This window comes from Carassius gibelio, chromosome B1 (assembly GCF_023724105.1).
Source record: "Carassius gibelio isolate Cgi1373 ecotype wild population from Czech Republic chromosome B1, carGib1.2-hapl.c, whole genome shotgun sequence".
NCBI lineage: Eukaryota > Metazoa > Chordata > Actinopteri > Cypriniformes > Cyprinidae > Carassius > Carassius gibelio.
Window position 1 is genome coordinate 6964796 of NC_068396.1, and position 19350 is coordinate 6984145.

Consider the following 19350-nt stretch of genomic DNA (forward strand, 5'->3'; position numbering starts at 1 on the left):
AGATGCACTAACAAAGAGGCTAAAGACTGCAGTCACTTTAAATTTTAATATTTACATTTTTAAATGATGTGCGGCTCACACACAAATCAATCTTTAGAACCGGTTCTTATAGTGAACTGGATGAAACAGTTCAGCAAATCGGATTGAAATTTCTGAAATGGTATAGAGCTCCGTCAGTGCAAAACTCTTGTTCTATTATTACTAGTATCCTTCCTTTAAGAAGCAGTGAAGAAGTGTTTAAAAACATTTTGAGATTGGATAAAAAATTATTCTCGAACCACTACGTTAGTTTGGTATTGGCTAACCAACAAGTGAATGCAAATACATTTTCATCTTGGAACCTTTATTTTAAAAACATCTTTTTCTTCATCTCAGACATCCTAATTTGCAGTTGACCCATATGCTGCTGTTTTAGCCTCTGTTTGACTATTACTGTAGGCTACTAGTCTGTGCCATATACTGTATATGGGAAATCACTGTAGACACTGGAATAGAGGTTCAGGCTCAGTTTGCAACATTGAAGTTTATTTACTGAAATAAGATGCACATGCCGGTCAAAGCCAAAGACTAAGATACTCACAGCTAAATTCTGAATCCAGAATTTAAGTTTACATTTATGCATTTAGCAGGTGGTTTTATCCAAAGCACCTTACATTAGAGAAACATAAGCAATTTGTCACACAGCCAACAATATTCATGGTGAGCAAAGACAGGTTTATTAGAAAGCTACACTGGGAAATGCAGAAATTACTTTGTGTCAGTAGCTATCAGTATCCTCCAAGCGAGCTGAACAATCTGTTTAAGAGCCTTTAGTAACAGAACGTCAATGTTGTCATCTGTGTCGATTTCTTTGTTGTAGTTCTTCACAGGGAATATGTTTGTCAGTGGCAAACCTAATTTAGCACTGCACAACTCCATCTGGACAGAAACAGAATGATAGAAAATAAGAAAATCTGAAAAAATACACATGACTATCGATCAGATCAACATAGGCTATTATGTAAAAGTCACAGCAAGTGTCACATGAATGTCTTTGAATGATATCACACACATTCTTCTTGATTTTCTTACTAGTGTACATCTTCCTCAGATCTTTTTCGACCAGTGGACATGCTTCATCCATTTTTGTCATGACAACCACTTGAGGAATCCCTACAGGAAGTGTAGAGACAATGTAAAACTTAAATATTTTTCTAAAGATTTTGCAAAAGTGTGGCAGCATTTGTTAAATGCTTATATGTTTAGGCTATAAATGTTCCACATACTGGGCCATGGGCAATGTAAATAATCAAGCTGGAGGGTTACATCATGCCCTGTTTGTACTTGCCATGAACACACAACTTGTACAGTATGTGATGTTGTCCACTTACACAATGATAAATCATCTAACCCAAACCCAACCCACTATCATTATACTGACTCCTCTCTCCAATGTAATGTAATGTATGTGAGTTCATGAGTGAAAATCATTTAGGGGGCAGTTTTACCCTTATCACTGATTCTCTGGCGGATGATCTTCAGCTTGTCAATAAGACGATCATCTGTGTATTGGAATACATGTGCAGGTATGATGTAAACCAGGCAGAAACACTGGTCGGAGAGGTTGGGGTTTTGGTTGAATAGTTGATCCTTAAAATTGAGTTGCTGCTCTTCGTTGAACTAAGTTTGGAAATTCAGCTAAATGTGTTATATATTACACACATACAAATCTGTAATTAGATCAATTAATTAATAGGTTTATTACTTTATAGCCATCCTTCACGTGACCAAACACAGCACTGATGATATCTTCTGTTTGCGACCCTTGAAATGCTTCAGGTTCCAAGCCCATGATGTCTTTGAAGATGAAAGGCAATGTTTTTTTCTCACTTTTGATGTTGAATTATTTGAGCTGCAAATCATGACCAAACATATTTGTGAAAAGTTTTGAAGAAATCCTCATACGTTAAGCCAAAATGCTTACAATGCCCAAGTGTGGGTCAGCTGGATATTTCTGATTCTTTTGTAAAAGACATGCAGCTATAGGTTGCAAATACCTACGTTTTGAGTGAAACTATGACTGTAACCATCAGCTGAATTAACTAGTGCTCTAGAGGAGATCCGTCCTTGAAAGGCGCTATTGACTGAGTTAATAAAGCTGGATTTTCCGGCTCCAATTGGTCCAGCTACCAGGATCTTGATGTCCTTTACATCTGGATGACTTGGAGAGAAGTTTTCCAGCTTTTCTTTTAAGTATATCTTCTGTCTGTTAAAATAAAACACAGATGTTTTGTTATGTGGCACAAATGAGTCATATTGGCTGTCTAGAATATCGCCATACTTTGCTTAATTTAAAGAAATTATATAACACTAATTGTCCATAAGAAGTAAAAATACAATTCTGCACTTATTTATAGGTCATTTTAGGTCATTAGACCATATTTAGATCTTATTTGTTTAAATGTTCATTTTCCACAACCAGTGTTTGGGGTAACGAGTTAGAAAAGTAACGGATTACAGTAACTACACAAGACTACTACAGACAGACAACTTGGATATAATAACTATAATACAATACAATATTATATTATATTATAGTGTATAATATTATACTCTACATAATAATAATGTACTTATACAGTAGAGAGAGACAGAGCTAGAGAGAGAGAGTGGGGGGGGGGGGGTTACCGGATCTAATACATACATAGCTGGTTTTCGTGCACTTCAGCAAGTCATTGACATTTTTACATGCATAAAGACAACTTAATTTGTTTCTTCTTCTTTAAATAGCTTCATGAGCATTTGATGATTTGATTTAAGTAAAACGTACTCTGTTACTAACGTAACCTCGGTTCCCTGAAATACGGGAACGAGTACTGCGTCGAAGACGCATATGGGGAAAAACCCCTTTTTTCTCCTGAACTGAAGCCTTATTCAATCACGCAGTGAAACTGCACAGCCATTGGATCGTGCAGTGCTATTAAAACAAACCAATGGCTTGGCAGCGGTGCTGCACGAACCTATGGCAGCGAAGCCTGCCAAAGCCCGCCGAAATGGGCGGAGAATCTGGCTATATATTGGCCGCTTCGCCACAGGAATTCAGGTTAATTCGACTGAAGCGACGACTGAGTTGTGCAGCCTATTTAGCATGGCAAGGAACGCAGTACTCTTTCCCGTATTTCAGGGTACCGAGGTTACGTTAGTAATCGAGTACGTTCCCTTTCAATACTTCACTCGTACTGCGTTGAAGACGCATATGGGAACCCAGTTCAATCACGCCATGCTAAGAAGGGAGGACGACCAACGCAATCACACTTGATTTGTTAAACCAAGATATGACAATAGCAACTAGGGGCAGAATAAGCTCAATGAGGTTACGTCTGGCCTAGCCTGATCATCCGGTGTTCGTATCGCCTCACTACCCAAGGGACCGAGTGCATACGAGTAGAGTTTGAGCCTTGGGCAAGAATGGCCAAGAGCATGTAAATGAGGAACAAGAAGATGACCTTCACACAGAAAGTACCCTAGCATGAAGCACCGGGACGTCTAGATTGTAAAATCTAGCAAATGTGGACGGCGAGCTCCAGCCAGCCGCCTCACAAATTTCTGCGATAGTCACACCACTAGACCATGCCCAAGACGAAGACACTGCTCTCGTCGAATGGGCTCTTACTCCAATTGGGCTTTGCAGGCCCAGAGAAGAGTAGGCTAGCTGGATTGCATCAACAATCCACCTTGAAAGTCTTTGCTTAGAGACCGGTAACCCTCTGGTGCGGTTTCCAAAGCATATGAAGAGCTGTTCTGATCGTCTTATTGGCACAGAACGCTCTATGTAGACTTTTAAAGCCCTCAATGGGCAAAGTAGATTCAGCCTTGGATCCTCCTCTGTGTTTTGTAACGCAGAGAGGGTGACCACTTGTGCTCTAAAGGGTGTGGAGAGCATCTTTGGCACATAGCCATGCCTCGGTTTCAGGACGACCCTCGAGTCATTAGGCCCGAATTCTAGGCAATTAGTGCTTATCGAAAGTGCTTGCAAATCACCCACACGCTTAACAGACGCTAGTGCCAACAGCAGAGCGGTCTTTAGCGACAGGGCTTTAAGGCCTATGGACTGTAGCGGTTCAAAGGGGGCCCCCTTCAGGGCTCTCAGCACCGTGGGCAGGTCCCAAGAAGGGACGGTGGGAGGGCAAGGCGGATGAAGCCGTCTGGCACTTCTCATAAATCGAAGTAGTTTCTGCCCACCGACTGGCCTGCTATAAGGGCGTGTGACGCCGCTATAGTTGCTACATAGACCTTGAGCGTGGAGGGGGATCGTCCCTTCTCCAAGAGCTCTTGCAAAAATGACAGTTTCACTGATATGTCACAAGAGGTCGGGCTTTCACCATGGTCTGAGCACCATGTGGAGAACACAGACCATTTGGAGGCATAGAGGCGTCGAGTAGACGGAGCTCTAGCCTGTGAAATTGTGTCTGGCATACGCTCAGGGAGTCCTGCGGGCTCCCGTCGAGCGACCAAAGGTGCAGAGACCACTTCTCTGGGTGTTGATTCCAAATCGTCCCATCCGCCTGAGAAAGGAGGTCCCGTCTCAGGGGAACGGGCCATGGGGCTGCAGTCAGCATCTGCGACAGGTCGGCTATCCAGTGCTGATTTTTCCAGAATGGGGCTACAAGCAGAACCCTGCATTTCTGGTCCCTGACCCGCCTGATTACTTGGGGAATCAGAGGAACCGGAGGAAAAGCATAAAGAAGACGGTTGGGCCAGTCCAGGGACAACGCGACCTCGATCTTGGAAAAATATATTGGGCAATGAGAGTTGTCTTTTGAGGCAAAGAGGTCTATTTCCGCTCTGCCAAAGACCTTTTTTATATCTTCTGATCCGTCTGCGGGTGGAGTCTCCACTCTTCTGAGGAGACTCCGCTTCTTGACAGCATATCCGCGCCCTTGTTCAGCTTGCCCGGAAGATGCACTGCTCTCAGGGACCCCAAATTGCTTTGGGTCCATTCCAGCAGTCGCGACGTTAGTCTGAAGAGACGCGTCGATGACAGCCCACCTTGGTGATTTATGTAAGAGACCACCGTCATGCTGTCCGATCTGACCAGCACGTGGTGGCTCTTTAGGTCTGACAGGAAGCTCTGGCAGGCTCGTTGAACTGCAATCCTCTCGAGGCAGTTGATGTGAAGCCTGCTCTCCTCTTTCGACCATTGGCAGAAAGCGGGTTTCCCTTCACACAGCGCGCCCCAACCCTTGTTGGACGCGTCTGTGGGGATCACTTTCCTTCTGCAAACCATACCAAGTGGAGCACCCCGTTCTTTCCTGTCGATCAGGATGACGGCGGCGGCACAGGGTCCAGCACTATCTTGGGCCGGGGTCCCATGCGCTTAGGAAACTGATACCGTCTGGCGGCCGAGCGAGAACGGTGTCGAGGCTCGGGTTTCACCGGCTGGGCTGCAGTGGTAGCAGCGGGCGCTTGCTTAGGAGGCTGACGAGTCGGCACCTGTCTGGGGTGACTGGCAGCAGCAGATGAAGCGCGCTTCTGCAGGAAGTGTCGCATTGCCTGGGACGACTTCTGCGCCTCTGTGAAACACTCGGCGAATCCCTCTATCGCCGGGCCAAAGATGCCGCTGGGGGAGATCGGTGCGTCTAGGAACTGGGCTCTGTCAGCATCCTGGATCTCCATAAGGTTAAGCCATAAGTGGCGCTCCAGGATGACCAGGTTAGCCATCGAGTGCCCAATGGCCTGGGCGGTGCTCTTGGTAGCACGCAGCACCAAGTCTGTTGCACTTCTCAGCTCCCTGAGCGTGGGGACATCTGGGCCAGACTCGTCGGTGGCGGCGAGAAGTTTGGCCTGGAGGACTTGCAGCACCGCCATAGAGTGAAGCGCCGCAGCTGCTTGCCATGCCGATGAGTAGGCACGCCCGGCGAGCGCCGACGTCGTACGGCAGGGTTTGGACGGATGGTTGGCCTTGGCTTTCCATCCAATAGCTGCTGGTGGGCAGAGATGCACGGCCACAGACTCGTCCAGCGGCGGCAGCCGTTCGTAGCCTCTTTCATCAGCGCCGTCAATTGAGGTGAGGGCGGATGAAGATGAAGTACGCAGGCGCGCTGAGTAGGTGAGCTCGTCGTGGACCTCCGGGAAGAATGGAGCAGTTTGCTGACGAGGAGCTTGCTGGCGCCCCGGCAGAAACCATTCATCCAGACGACTACGGGCTGGTTCCTCTGGAGGAGACCAATCCAGACCCAGCTCATCCACTGCCCTGGAGAGAACGCGGATAAGCTCGGCGTCCATCCCGAGTTTCGAGCGGTTTGGTTCAGATGACATCGAGGGGGCGAGGTCCGGCGAGCCCGACAGCTCCTCAGCATCTGAAGCGGCTAGAGACATGCTATTCTCTAGCAGTTCCTCCTCAGTCCCTCCAAACAAAACCAGATCACTCGCGGCAGCAGTTCAGCGGAGATAAGCGAAGCGATGTGACGTCGTCGCTGAAGGAGAAATAATCTGAATTCCTGTGGCGAAGCGGCCAATATATAGCCAGATTCCCCGCCCATTTCGGCGGGCTTTGGCGGGCTTCGTTGCCATAGGTTCGTGCAGCACCGCTGCCAAGCCATTGGTTTGTTTTAATAGCACTGCACAATCCAATGGCTGTGCAGTTTCACTGCGTGATTAAATAAGGCTTCAGTTCAGGAGAAAAAAGTACGAGTGAAGTATTGAAAGGGAACTCGCTTCATATCACCAGTGGTGGACGAAGTACACAAATCAAGTACTTGAGTAAAAGTACAGATACATATGGTACAATATTACTCCAGTAAAAGTAAAAGTACTCCTTTTTCAATTTTACTCAAGTGAAAGTACAAAAGTACTCAATTTTTTATGTGCTTAAGTAAAAAAGTACTGCAAAATAGATGTTTGTAATTTTATATAGGCTACTTAATTGTATTTTATTTTAGCACATTTTACATTTCCCATCCTACTGCTCAAAATACTTTTTTTTTTCAAAATAACCACTATATTGAGTCAAGATATATTTTTGTTGTTGATGATAACTTTTATCCAAAGAGATAGAACTATTTGCACTGTATTTATCAGTGGGACAATATTCACACAATAATTTAACGGGTTCTCTTGCAGGTCTCAGCAGCACAAATTATGTGCCCAGCTACTATATCTGATTCAAATATTATGCAAATTAACAGTGAGCGGTGGTTTCAGACATTACAGTGCTTCACTCGCACTGACTCTTATTCTGCCTTAAAGAATAAAAAGACCTAGCTGAAAGCGGAGCGATTCGACCAATCAGATGAAAGCAGCGTTTCAGCTCCGCCCACAAGTGCGAATAAAATATTGAAGCCATAAACCGAAAGGATCAAAACGTACACGGGCCACTGTCTTGTCCATGTTCTCTCACTTGAATCATCTTCTTGAGATGTGAGTCTCTGACCTTCTGTAAGCCCTGCCTTGTTCACGCAGTGATTTACATGGCGGGAGGGGGCGGAGATGTGATCGGCTCGGAAAGCATTTTCAATGTGCACATTGAATTTTGCTACATTCATTGCAGGACATTGAATGAAAATGCAATCGTAAGTGTCTTGACCATGAGTGTTAATGCATTTAAGAAAAATAGCATTTAAATTATCATTTTGCAACAGTTTTTGCTTGAACGTGTTAGACATATCTAATCATATCTGTAACACATTTTAATTTTGCAACTTATAAAGCGTTAAAATTAGTATTCATTTTACATATTAAAACTGGTGTATGAAATGGCAAATTCAACTTATGTAATTTAATTTTCATTTTCATTTTGCACCAAACGTTGCACAAATGTATTGGAAAATGTAAATATAAATACAGAAATGCATCGCCATTTTACATATTGCATATTACATTCCAAATTGAATAATGCTACCCATATGCTTCCATATTTCATAGGGCTATTTGTAGAAAAAAATTGAATAAATTAAGTCTTTTTATGAATTTAAATAATTAGACATGCTAAAACACTGAATTTGGTAACAATAAAACATATGGTGAAGAAAAAAATAAAACATATAATAGGGCCCTAAACATGTAATTTTTGTTAAACTTTTAATAAATTGTTGTGAAAATGTTATGTGGAAGTGTTATGATTTAAATTAATTAGACATGCTTTTTGATTAAAAAATGGAATCGAGAAAAATTAAAATGGAAAACTGAATTTGGAAAAAAAATTAAACTGACTTTGGGAAAAAATAAAACAGATTTAATAGCGCCCTAAAAAGTAAAGTAATAAGTAGTGAAGTTACTTTTCAAATGCAGTAACTAAAGTAATCTAATTACAATTTACAGAAGTAACTAATAACTAATTACTTTTTTGCGTAACTACCCCAACACTTTCTGTTGTGCTCTCAGTGCTCTGCTATATGGGAGTGCGTGCTCTTCCGGCAGAAGTGCCCTTAGGACCCATATAAGGAAATTCCGCTCCATCTAACGTCACACAGAGCCATACTCGAAAAAAATTTCCGAAACTTGTGACAAACCGGAAGGTTTGACTGACACATTCTTGTCCCATGCTGTTCATTATAATCTACATGGGCTCACAAAATAAATAATAGCATATGAAGTGAGTTCTAGTAAGAAAGTATTTAGTATTATGCATGTGTTTGTAACGCCTCTTAATATCTATTTTATTTTAATACACTATATGAAATGAGGATGAATAATAATTATTAAAAAAAATCACTTTTAAATTATTCAATTACTGTCAATAGTCAATGAAACTGCAAAACCAGTTACACATGAATAAAATGCATTAGTCAAAAAACAATTGTGTATCAAATTTTTGGTAGTTGATGCACCATTTGATAAGCTGGTTCAGGTCTGTTTGGGGCTGGAGCTGAAGCTAAGGTTGGAAACCCTGGAGAGCATGCTGTACTACAAACTGTCGTTTCCACATAACTAAGCAGGTTAACAGTTCTATTATGACAACCATGCAACATGAGCCAATCAGCTTGTGGCAAGTAGATTAACCCAGTGAATAATATCAGTTTGCATTAGAGACCCATCAGCCTTTGCCACTCTAGAGTTTCATGACAGAACTTGGTATTTATTATTAAAGCCAATCAAATAAACGTAAAGTGAAAAGAGCATTGAGATTTATGTGCTTACATATTGTTTCTAAGGTCGGCTCGGATCACAGGAAATCATGCTGCTAGAGGATCTTTTTTTTGCTACCAAATTCTGTGTTTTAGCATGTCTAATTATTTGAATGTATAATAACTACTTGTATTTGTTAGACTGAAAAGCAGAACATCCTGTGTCTGCTGTTCTTTGCTGCGCTAGCTATTTTTTGGGACATAGTCATTACTCAGTGGTCATAAGACGTAGCCTACCACTGCCATATTAGGATATTTTAGCTCTTGCTACATTTTCTTATTGCTCAATATTTCACTTCTGCTTGACTCTATACGCATCGCATAACCAATAAAATGGAACCTAATGGAAAAAGCCGGAGAAGAAAGAAAAAAAGAAACATCCAGCATTGAAGAATCGGAAAGTGAAGGAAGTGAAGAAAGGGAAAAAGAATGAGACAGGATATAATGAATGTAGTTGTTAGATCTGAAGGATACGAAGGAATAAAGAAAACTGACCTGATTAAATTAACAAAAATCAAAAGGTGAAATACATGTATGTTAGAATTCTAAGAGAGGGGAACTTGTTAATTGGGTGAAATAATAAAGACCAAATGGAGAAGGCTAACATATGTTGGAAAAATAAAAGTTCTTAAGGTTGTAATAGTGGGAAAAAATGGATGCAAGGGTGTGATCTATGGATATCCCACTCATGTTAATGTAAGATGAATAGTGGAAAGCATTAAAGTGGAAACTGGAAAAGTGAAAAGTGTAAGAAGAATGACGAAAGGGGTAGAGAAAAAGGAAACAGAATCTGTACTAATCGAATTTGAGTAGAAAGAGATACCAAAGCAGGTTTGTGTTGATTTTGTAAGATATAATGTTAGAGGCTACATAACAAAACCAATAAGATGTTACATATTGTGAAGAGTTTGGACACATAGTCAAAATGTGCAAAGGGAAGCAAAGATGAATATGGGAAATGTGGTGAGGAAACAAGACCAAAGTGTTGTAAATGTGGAGGTAATCACAGTGTAGTGTACTTGGGATGTGAGGTACTTAAAAAAGAAGTGGAGGTGTAACAGATAAGGTGAAAAGAGAAGGTATCATATGGGCACTCAACGGCCAAGAACTCCCCAAATTCACCCTCACCACTGGACCCATAACTCTCCTTACCTCCAGAAAACACACTGAAACCATTTCCCTTCCTCCTCCTGGACTCCCCCGTGGCACCCATTGTCCTAGGTCACACTTGGCTGGTTAAGCGCAATCCACGAGTACTCTCTTTCTATTCCTGAGAGTGAGGCCATGGAGAAATATATTTCTGTTTCTCTAGCAATGGGGTTCATCCGCCCTTCTTCTTCTCCAGTGGGAGCGGGATTCGTTTTTGTTGGTAAGAAGGATGGAAATCTGCAACCTTCTACTAATTTTTGAGAGCTGAACAACATTACGGTGAAGAATACTTATCCGTTGCCATTGATGTCTGCAGCCTTCGAGAGGTTACAAGGAGCATCCATCTTCACAAAATCGGATTTATGAAATGCTTATCATTTGGTCTGCATCAGGAAGGCATTTTGAATATTTGGTTATGCCGTTCGGGCTTTCCAACTCTCGGTCAATCCGTCATTATTGACGTGTTGAGAGACATGGTGGATCAGTTCATATATGTTTACCTGGATGACATATCGATTTTTTTGTGCAACATGTCAGGCGAGTACTCCAGAGGTTGCTAGAGAATGGGCTTTTTGAAAGTGAAGTGACATTCAGCCAAGTATGGTGACCCATACTCAGAATTTGTGCTCTGCATTTAACCCATCCGAAATGCACACACACAGAGCAGTGAACACACACACACACACACTGTGAGCACACACCCGGAGCAGTTAGGGGTTCGATGCCTTGCTCAAGGGCACCTAAGTCGTGGTATTGAAGGTGGGGAGAGAGCTGTACATGCACTATCCCCACCCACAATTCCGTCCGGCCCGAGACTAGAACTCACGACCCTTCGATTGGGAGTCCTACCCTCTAACCATTAGGCCACGACTTCCCACAATGTGAAGGCGGAGAAATGCATTTTTCATGCAGACATTGTCTAATCTGAGGAAATACGTATGAATCCTGACAAGGTTGAGGCTGTGGTATATTGGCCAAGTCCAAATTCCGTAAAGCCCTACAGAGTTTTCTAGGGTTCGCCATATTCGATCGCCGTTTTATTCGCAACTTCAGCCAACTAGTCGCGCCTCTGACCGCCTTGACACCCCCCTAGAATGACGTTCAGGTGGTCTGATACACCCGAAGCTGTATCTACCAACCTCAAAAGTTGCTTAATTTTGGCTCCCTGATCCCACATATTAGTTTGTGGTTGACATGTCAGAGGTGGGAGTAGGTGCAGTGCTTTCCCAACGCGCTTCCTCAGACAACAAGCTGCACCCTTGCGAGTTTTTGTCCCATCTTTTATCTCACGCCAAACTATGACATTGGTAACAGAGAATTGTTGGCCGTCAAGTTAGCGCTAGAGGAGTAGCATTGGTTTGAAGGGTCGGGGGTACCTTTTATTGTCTGGACTGACCATAAGAATCTAGAATATATTAGAACTGGCAAAAGACTCAACTCCAGGCAAGCTCGGTGGGCACTTTTTTCAGACATTTTGACTGTTCTCTATCATACCGCCCTGGTTCCAAGAACATCAAACCCGATTCTTTGTCGCACATTTTTAATCCACTCGAATGCCCGGTGACTCCCGAGTGTATTTTACCTGAGAAATTGGTTATCTCATCACTCGTATGGGAGATCGAGTCGAAGGTCAAGATGGTCTTAGAAAGGGTAATGCCTCCGCCTTGGTGTCCACCAAATCGGTTGTTTGTTCTGGAGGGGTTGCGATCTGACATTGTTCAATGGGGTCATTGCTCCAATGTCGCTTGTCATCCATGAGTAAGCCATACTAGGTGCTTAGTAAAGCAATGATTTTGGTGGTCACTTATGGCTCGCAACATTCACGAATTAGTTTTGGCCTGCTCAGTTTGTGCCAGTGGTAAGACGTCTAAGCGACCTCCAGATGGCTTACTCCAATTGCTGTCTGTCCCTTCAAGACCCTGGTCCCAAATCGCACTAAATTTTGTTACTGCCCTCCCGCCCTCTAATGGCATGACAGTTGTTTTGACTATAGTGGACCAATTCTTGAAGGCGGCACATTTCATTCCCTTGCCCAAATTATATTCGGCCAAGGAGACAGTGGTTACTGTAATTGATCACGTCTTTCATTTACATGGCCTAACAATGGATGTTGTCTCTGACAGGGGTTTCCAATTTGTGTCAAAATTTTGGCAAGCATTTTGTAAATTATTGGGTGCTATGATTAGCCTGTCTTCGGGTTATCATCCCCAGAGCAACGGTCAATCTGAGCGTGCCAACCAAGATTTGGAGAGAACGTTGTGATTGTTTGGTCTGCACGAATCCTTCATCCTGGAGCCAACAACTCTCTATGGTTGAGTACGCACTTAACTCGTTACCAGTGTCATGCCCGGGCGTCTCCCCGTTTGAGTGCAGTATAGGTTACCAGCCACCAGTTTTTCCTTGACTGGAATTTGAAGTCGCGGAGAGGAATTGGCTGCCTGCTAGGGATAAACTGCATCACTCCCTTATTGATGATTACAATAGACAGGTGGGATCGTCAGGGAAAACCAGGACGCTTTCCTAGAGCGGAGGGTACTGTCTCTGTTAATCACTATGTGGGTGGGGTTTTGTGTGTCTCTCGTCAGCAATGATCATTTCATGTGGGTGTCTCCGTTAATTGTTCATCAGCCAAAGCTGCCAATCATTACCTGCTCCCTATTTATTGCCCTGTCTTTCATTTTGTGTCTGTCAAATCCTTGTTTGAAGCTCCCTGTTCCATGCCTGGTTTCTCGTCCCTGTTTGTACCCATTCTTCCCAACGCTGGATCCTAAGACCTCTGGAACCCCATCCACTTCTCTCAACACTGGATCGCTCATCTCGGTTCCTGCGTCACACTCTCCTGCTGCCTCATCTCATCACTTCTTTCTAGACACCTGTGACATCATCTCTCTTCATTCCATTTGTTCCTGCTGTTTACCACTGTTTCCTTTTGTGCCTCTCATTAAACATACTATTACTACTTGCAATTGCTTCCTCACCCTCCTTACCAATACACCTCTTTATCAGTCTGCATTTCATTCCATAACCTTACAGTATTGATGCTGTTTCTTGTCAGATGATTGTGTTACATGTCTCAGTCCCTCCATTGAAACTGTGTGCACAGTATACTGTCCACGTCCAGAAAGGTAAGGAAAACATAATCAAAGTAACGTTAGTCCATGTGACATCAGAGGGTCAGTTAGAATTTTTGAAGCATCGAAAAACATTTTTGGTCCAAAAATAGCAAAAACTACGACTTTATTCAGCATTGTCTTCTCTTCCATGTCTGTTGTAAGAGAGTTCAAAACAAAGCAGTTTGTGATATCGGGTTCGCGAAATGAATCATTCGATGTAACCGGATCTTTTTGAACCAGTTCACCAAATCGAACTGATCTGTTTTAAACGGTTCACTTCTCCAATACGCATTAATCCACAAATGACTTAAGCTGTTAACTTTTTAATGTGACTGACGCTCCCTCTGAGTTCAAACAAACCAAGTAATTCAGTAATTAATTTACCCAAACAGTACACTGACTGAGATGCTGTGAAGAGAGAACTGAAGATGAACACAGAGCCGAGCCAGATAACGAACAAAAGACTGACTCGTTCATGAGTCAAGAACCGGTTGCATTGGTTTTCGGATCACCAGTAGTTCTTTCGGACAGTTCAATTCAATAAACCGGTTTAAGAAAACGGTTCAACGGTTCTTTTGCGCTCGACGTTATGGCGTCATTGGCGATGATTGCCCTTGATTCAAGCCTTCGGTTTAACCGTATCATCAGCTCCTCGGTTCTCGAATCGGACGCGTCTGACAGAAATGGTTCTTGACTTGAGAAAACGAGTCAGTCTTTTGTTCGTTATCTGGCTCGGCTCGGTGTCCATCTTCAGTTCTCACTTCACAGCAGTTCAGTCAGTGTACGTTTATTACCCCGGAATATTTGTTTGTTTGAACTCAGAGGTAGTGTCAGCCACATTAAAAAAAGTTAACAGCTTAAATAATTTGTGGAGTAATGCGTATTGGAGACGCGAACTGTTTAAAACAATTCAGTTCGATTTGGTGAACTGCTTCAAAAAGATCCGATTACATCGAATGATTCATTCACAAACCTGATATCACAAACTGCTTTGTTTTGAACTCTCTCAGAACAGACACGGAAGAGAAGACAATGCTGAATAAAGTAATAGTTTTTGCTATTTTTGGACCAAATTGTATTTTCAATGCTTCAAAAATTCTAACTGACCCTCTGATGTCACATGGACTACTTTGATGCTGTTTTTCTTACCTTTCTGGAAAGGACAGTATACTGTGCACACAGTTTCAATGGAGGGACTGAGAGCTCTTGGACTAAATCTAAAATATCTTAAACTGTGTTCCGAAGATAAACGGAGGTCTTCTTGGAACGACGTGATGGTTAGTTATTAATGACATAATTTTTGGGTGAACTTTCCAGTCTTTTGTTAGTTATCTGGCTCGGCTCTGTGTTCATCTTCAGTTCTCTCTTCACAGCAGTTCAGTCAGTGTACTGTTTAAGTACATGAATTACTACAGGATATTGGTTTGTTTTAACTCAGAGGGAGTGTCAGCCACATTAAAAAAAGTTAACAGCTTAAGTAATTTGTGGATTAATGCGTATTGGAGATGCGAACCGTTTAAAATGATTCAGTTCGATTTGGTGAACTGGTTCAAAAAGATACAGTTACTGTACATCAAATGATTTGTTTGCAAACAGGATGTCACAAACTGTCTTGTTTTGAACTGTCTCACAACAGATACGGAAGAGAAGACAATGCTGAATAAAGTCGTAGTTTTTTTGTACAGTGGCCGAGAGAGCTCAACGTGCTGCAATTTAAGAAAAGACATGCAAATTGAAAAAACAACAACAGCAAATAAAAAAAACATCTTCATCAGTTTGACAACACAAATGTTGCAAATCCTCACAGCCAGTAGCATAGCCAGAAAAGAGACTCTGGGTGTGCGTATGAAAATCTGGGTGTGCCACATTTATTGTCAGATTACTGTGCAAAATTATGGGATAGTATTTTTGTCGCACTGCTTCCGTCCAACCATACTCCTAGTGGTAATTTGCAGGTCGTGTCAAAATGTAGTTAATTGCTAAATGTAATAATTTTCTTCCAAATACAATCATTTTGAACTTCTGGTACGATACTTAGACATTTCCAATCTGGCAACACTGTCTGTTGATGTTGGGCCCGGGGAGGGAGAAACATCCTCATCAGGGCTGCGTTCAGCCCCAACAAAACGTTGCACAACATTTTTTAAACAGAAACGGTGATGCGTAGAACACACTGTTCTGATGACGCAAGTGTTGCATCTATGGCAGCTGAGAAGGCCATTATTTGTGTTCTTTAGTGAAGGATTTTCGGAGCCATCTATTTAGCCTCACATACTGACTTTATTTGTAGTTCAAACGGTTTTAATACCCTGCATTTTCTTTCTCATTTGTAGGAAAAGCACTTAATTAATATTGTTTATTTCTTTACCAAATGTCATACACTTGCAATGAAGCTAAAAATATAAACAACTACATCATTATGTTGATATGCTATATTTTTACAATAAAACTTATGACAAACATGTCTTCTAATATCCTCAGTTGTTGCGTATACCGAGCTGCAATGAACACATTTGTACATTATTTTCCTTGAAGCCATTGTGCGAGTTCACTTTAATACCGCGTGCTTTATATACATGTTGCTGCTGATTGGACTGCAGTTCTGACACTCCCACCAAACAAGAGAAAACGCATCTCAAACCCCGTTGCACAGGTTGTACACAAGGGGCAAGGAACTCGACCGGAAGTTGAAGTCGGGTGGGGGCTGCCATCTTTTAGCAGAACTTCACTTGCGTTAGCATTTCCATTGACTCCCATTCATTTTGGCGTCACTTTGACAGCGAATAACTTTACATCTGAGGCATTTAAAGACTCTGTTTGTCCATTATTTATTTCTAAAGATACACGACAATGTATAAAGGGCTCCATTACCTTCTATGTTACATTATGGCCCCGTATAAACAGTTTTTGTAAAAAATAGGCTAACGATTGCGTCATAACCACTCGGCTCTCTGTCGCATTACCGTACAGACAGGAGGAGAAGCTCGCAGGCAATTAACTTAATATGGCGTACTGGCGTTACATTTTAAAATACTATACAAAATAATTAATCAGAATACTTACTCCTGCTCACTCACGACAAAGAACTCCCCGCTCAAGCTCGCCGTCTCTGCAAGATTAACGATGGCAGTTTGCACGCACAGCCACTTAGAAGATTTACATCTGGCAGACAGGTTGCTGACGTCGTCAAGCTTCGTTTGAGTCTGCGCGTCAGAAACGGAAGTGCTAAAAAACGCTAAAACTGGGCTTCACTTATCTCAATTGAGTTCCAATGGGGTCGCTGTGTCCATTTCTTTTACTGTCTATGGTTGTACAGCGGTGCAGGCCGTTTCCAGGAAACATGACGTTCAACCCGGAAACCGTAGCAAACCGTTGCAACTTATATTGGATTCTTATTTCTGTGCACTGAGAGTATAGCCGCGTCCGAAATCGCATACTTCCATACTATATAGAACGTACTTTTCTAACGGTCGAGTAGTAGGCCTACGTTCAAATTCAAATGTAGTACCCAGTACGCAGTATTCGATTTCGGACACAACTCATGATTTAGAATGTTCAGTGGCGTCACTTAACTGCCAGATTCAAACAGCTTTTGCGCGTTGGCTTCACTGAGCCAGAGACGGACGCGCTCAGCGCTTGTCATATATCACAATTAATATGCAGTGTTTTCAACCACATAAAGTTAATTTTAGGTTTCATACATTTAATATACATAATCACTAGTAAAACAATACATTGGTAGTTTGTAAAATACACACTGATGTCTATGGAAGCAGCAAAAACTATCTAATCAAATGTAATTTGCCGACATGTTTTATTCATATATCAGACACACATAGCAGAACAATAAAGTTTACTCTATTCTTCGTCCAGTTCAACAGCCACTTACTTTCATGTATTTCGGGAGAAACTGGGGAATTCAAGTGCTGTATGTTAAATCCGGCTTACAGGATTCTGAACTGCAGTGCTCATCTCGTTATAGATCAAGACAATTTATAAAGGTTTTTAAACGAAGAATCGGAATATCAGATAGTTGACATGGTAAGCAAGTTTGTGTATATATTTTAATAAAAAATGAAAAACTAAATAAAACGAATACCGATACATCTGTTAGCGGCTGCGGTGTGTCACCTGACAATCATAACGCGTCGCCATGGAAACAAATTAACATTTTTGTAATTTACGCGTGAATGGGTTGATTTAAAAATATGATATATATTCTAAGCAAAAAACAATAGCCCAAGTTTAGTAAACATTTTTTTATTGAGACTATAAAAATTTATTCTGCATCTATTTTTAGGTGTGCCAGCTGCCACTGTGGGTGGCACAGGCACACCCTGGCACACCAGTGGCTACGCCACTGCTCACAGCACATGCATATAACGAAACACGCTGCAAATCCTTCACAACACATGCATTAACGAAATGCGCTGCAAATCCTCACAACACATGACAATGGAAATGTTTCAAGGAGACCCCAAAAAGTGTTGGAACCAGCTGGGATTTGGTTATCGTGCAGTGCCTACTGGTCAGTGGAGTTGTTGTTGAACTTTTTTTTTAAAACACCCTGATTGCATGATTCCTTTATCTTTTGGATATTATTAGCCCAAATAAAGCTGAATAATTATATGATTAAATGTAAAACATTATTTAAGATGGCTAATTTTAATATCTTCAGCTAAATATAATTTCAAAGTTAATGAAAATAAATTTGCAAAGCTTTATTAATCTTAATGTGCATGTGTTTTGAGGATTTGCAGCGTTTCGTTATATGCATGTGCTGTGAGGATTTGCAGCACATTTCATTATATGCATGTGTTGTGATGATTTACAGCATTTCTTAATTTGCATGTGTTGTGAAGGATTTGCAGCGCGTTTCGTTATATACAAGTGTTGTGAGGATTTGCAGCGCATTTCATTATATGCATGTGTTGTGATGATTTGCAACACGTGTTGTCAAACAGATGAAGATGTTTTCTTCATTTGCTGTTGTTTTTTTATATTTTCATGTGTTTTCTTAAGTTGCAGTGTGTTGAGCTCTTTCGGCCACCATAGGGCAGGCCTGCATGACATGTAAATTTGAATGTCATCAGCATAAAAGTGATAGTTTAAGCCATGACGCTGTAGTATTTGACCCAATGGTAAAATATAAAAAATAAACAGCAAAGGCCCAAGAACGGAATCCTGGGGCACACCTTGTTTCAGGGGGGCTGTGGGGGATCTAAAATCCTGAGTAGATATTTAAAACTGTCTATCACATATGAAGAGACAGGAAAGAACAGTACCAGATATACCCACAACTGAAAGATGAGAGATAAGCAAATCATGAGAGATGGTATCGAAGGTAGAGCTGAGATCAAGAAGTAAAGACAAATAGCCAGTCTCACAAGAGGGTAATACATGAATCACTACCTTTAAAAGGGCAGTTTCAGTACTATGTTGCAGACAAAAGCTGTACTGGAATGGGTCAAAGAGATTATTTGCCACTAGGAAAGACTGAAGCTTGGAAGCTACGGTACTCTCCAATAATAAGTTCTATCATGACAACCATGCAACATGAACCAATAAGCTTGTGCCATGACGGAACTTGGTATTTATTATTAAAACAAATTAAATAAATGGAAAGTAAAAAAAAGCATTGAGATTTATGTGCTGTCATAATGTTTCAGTTCATTGATTCAACCCAGGCTGTCATCAGTGAATGAAAATAATAACTTCAGCACTGCTTTTGACCAACTAAAATGCCTTTAGTACAAAAATATTGTTCCAATTTAGCAGACTTTAAGTATAAAAATCTATAGTGTGCCACAAATATATTTAGTTATACTAAAGTACATACAAAGAAATTAAGTACACTATTTTTTTTTCACTAAGGTAAAACTGACTACGTTTACATGCAGCCAATAACCTGTTCATTAGCAATAACCCGGTCGCGCACGGCCATGTAAACACCGGCAAAAACCCGGATTTGCTCATATCCCGGT

General features: G+C 41.6%; 1 protein-coding gene across 1 annotated transcript; it reads right to left on the reverse strand.

The window, feature by feature from the left end:
- Positions 1-401: 401 nt before the first annotated feature.
- LOC127948639 (interferon-induced protein 44-like) lies at positions 402-9241 on the reverse strand. The gene is made up of 6 exons (XM_052545222.1): positions 9118-9241; positions 2041-2245; positions 1745-1891; positions 1488-1659; positions 1052-1152; positions 402-918 (listed from the first exon to the last, which is right to left on the reverse strand). Exons 3-6 carry the CDS (start codon positions 1829-1831, stop codon positions 748-750), a joined length of 531 nt encoding a protein of 176 aa, XP_052401182.1. The 5' UTR covers positions 1832-1891; positions 2041-2245; positions 9118-9241; the 3' UTR covers positions 402-747.
- Between the last annotated feature and the right edge of the window lie 10109 nt (positions 9242-19350).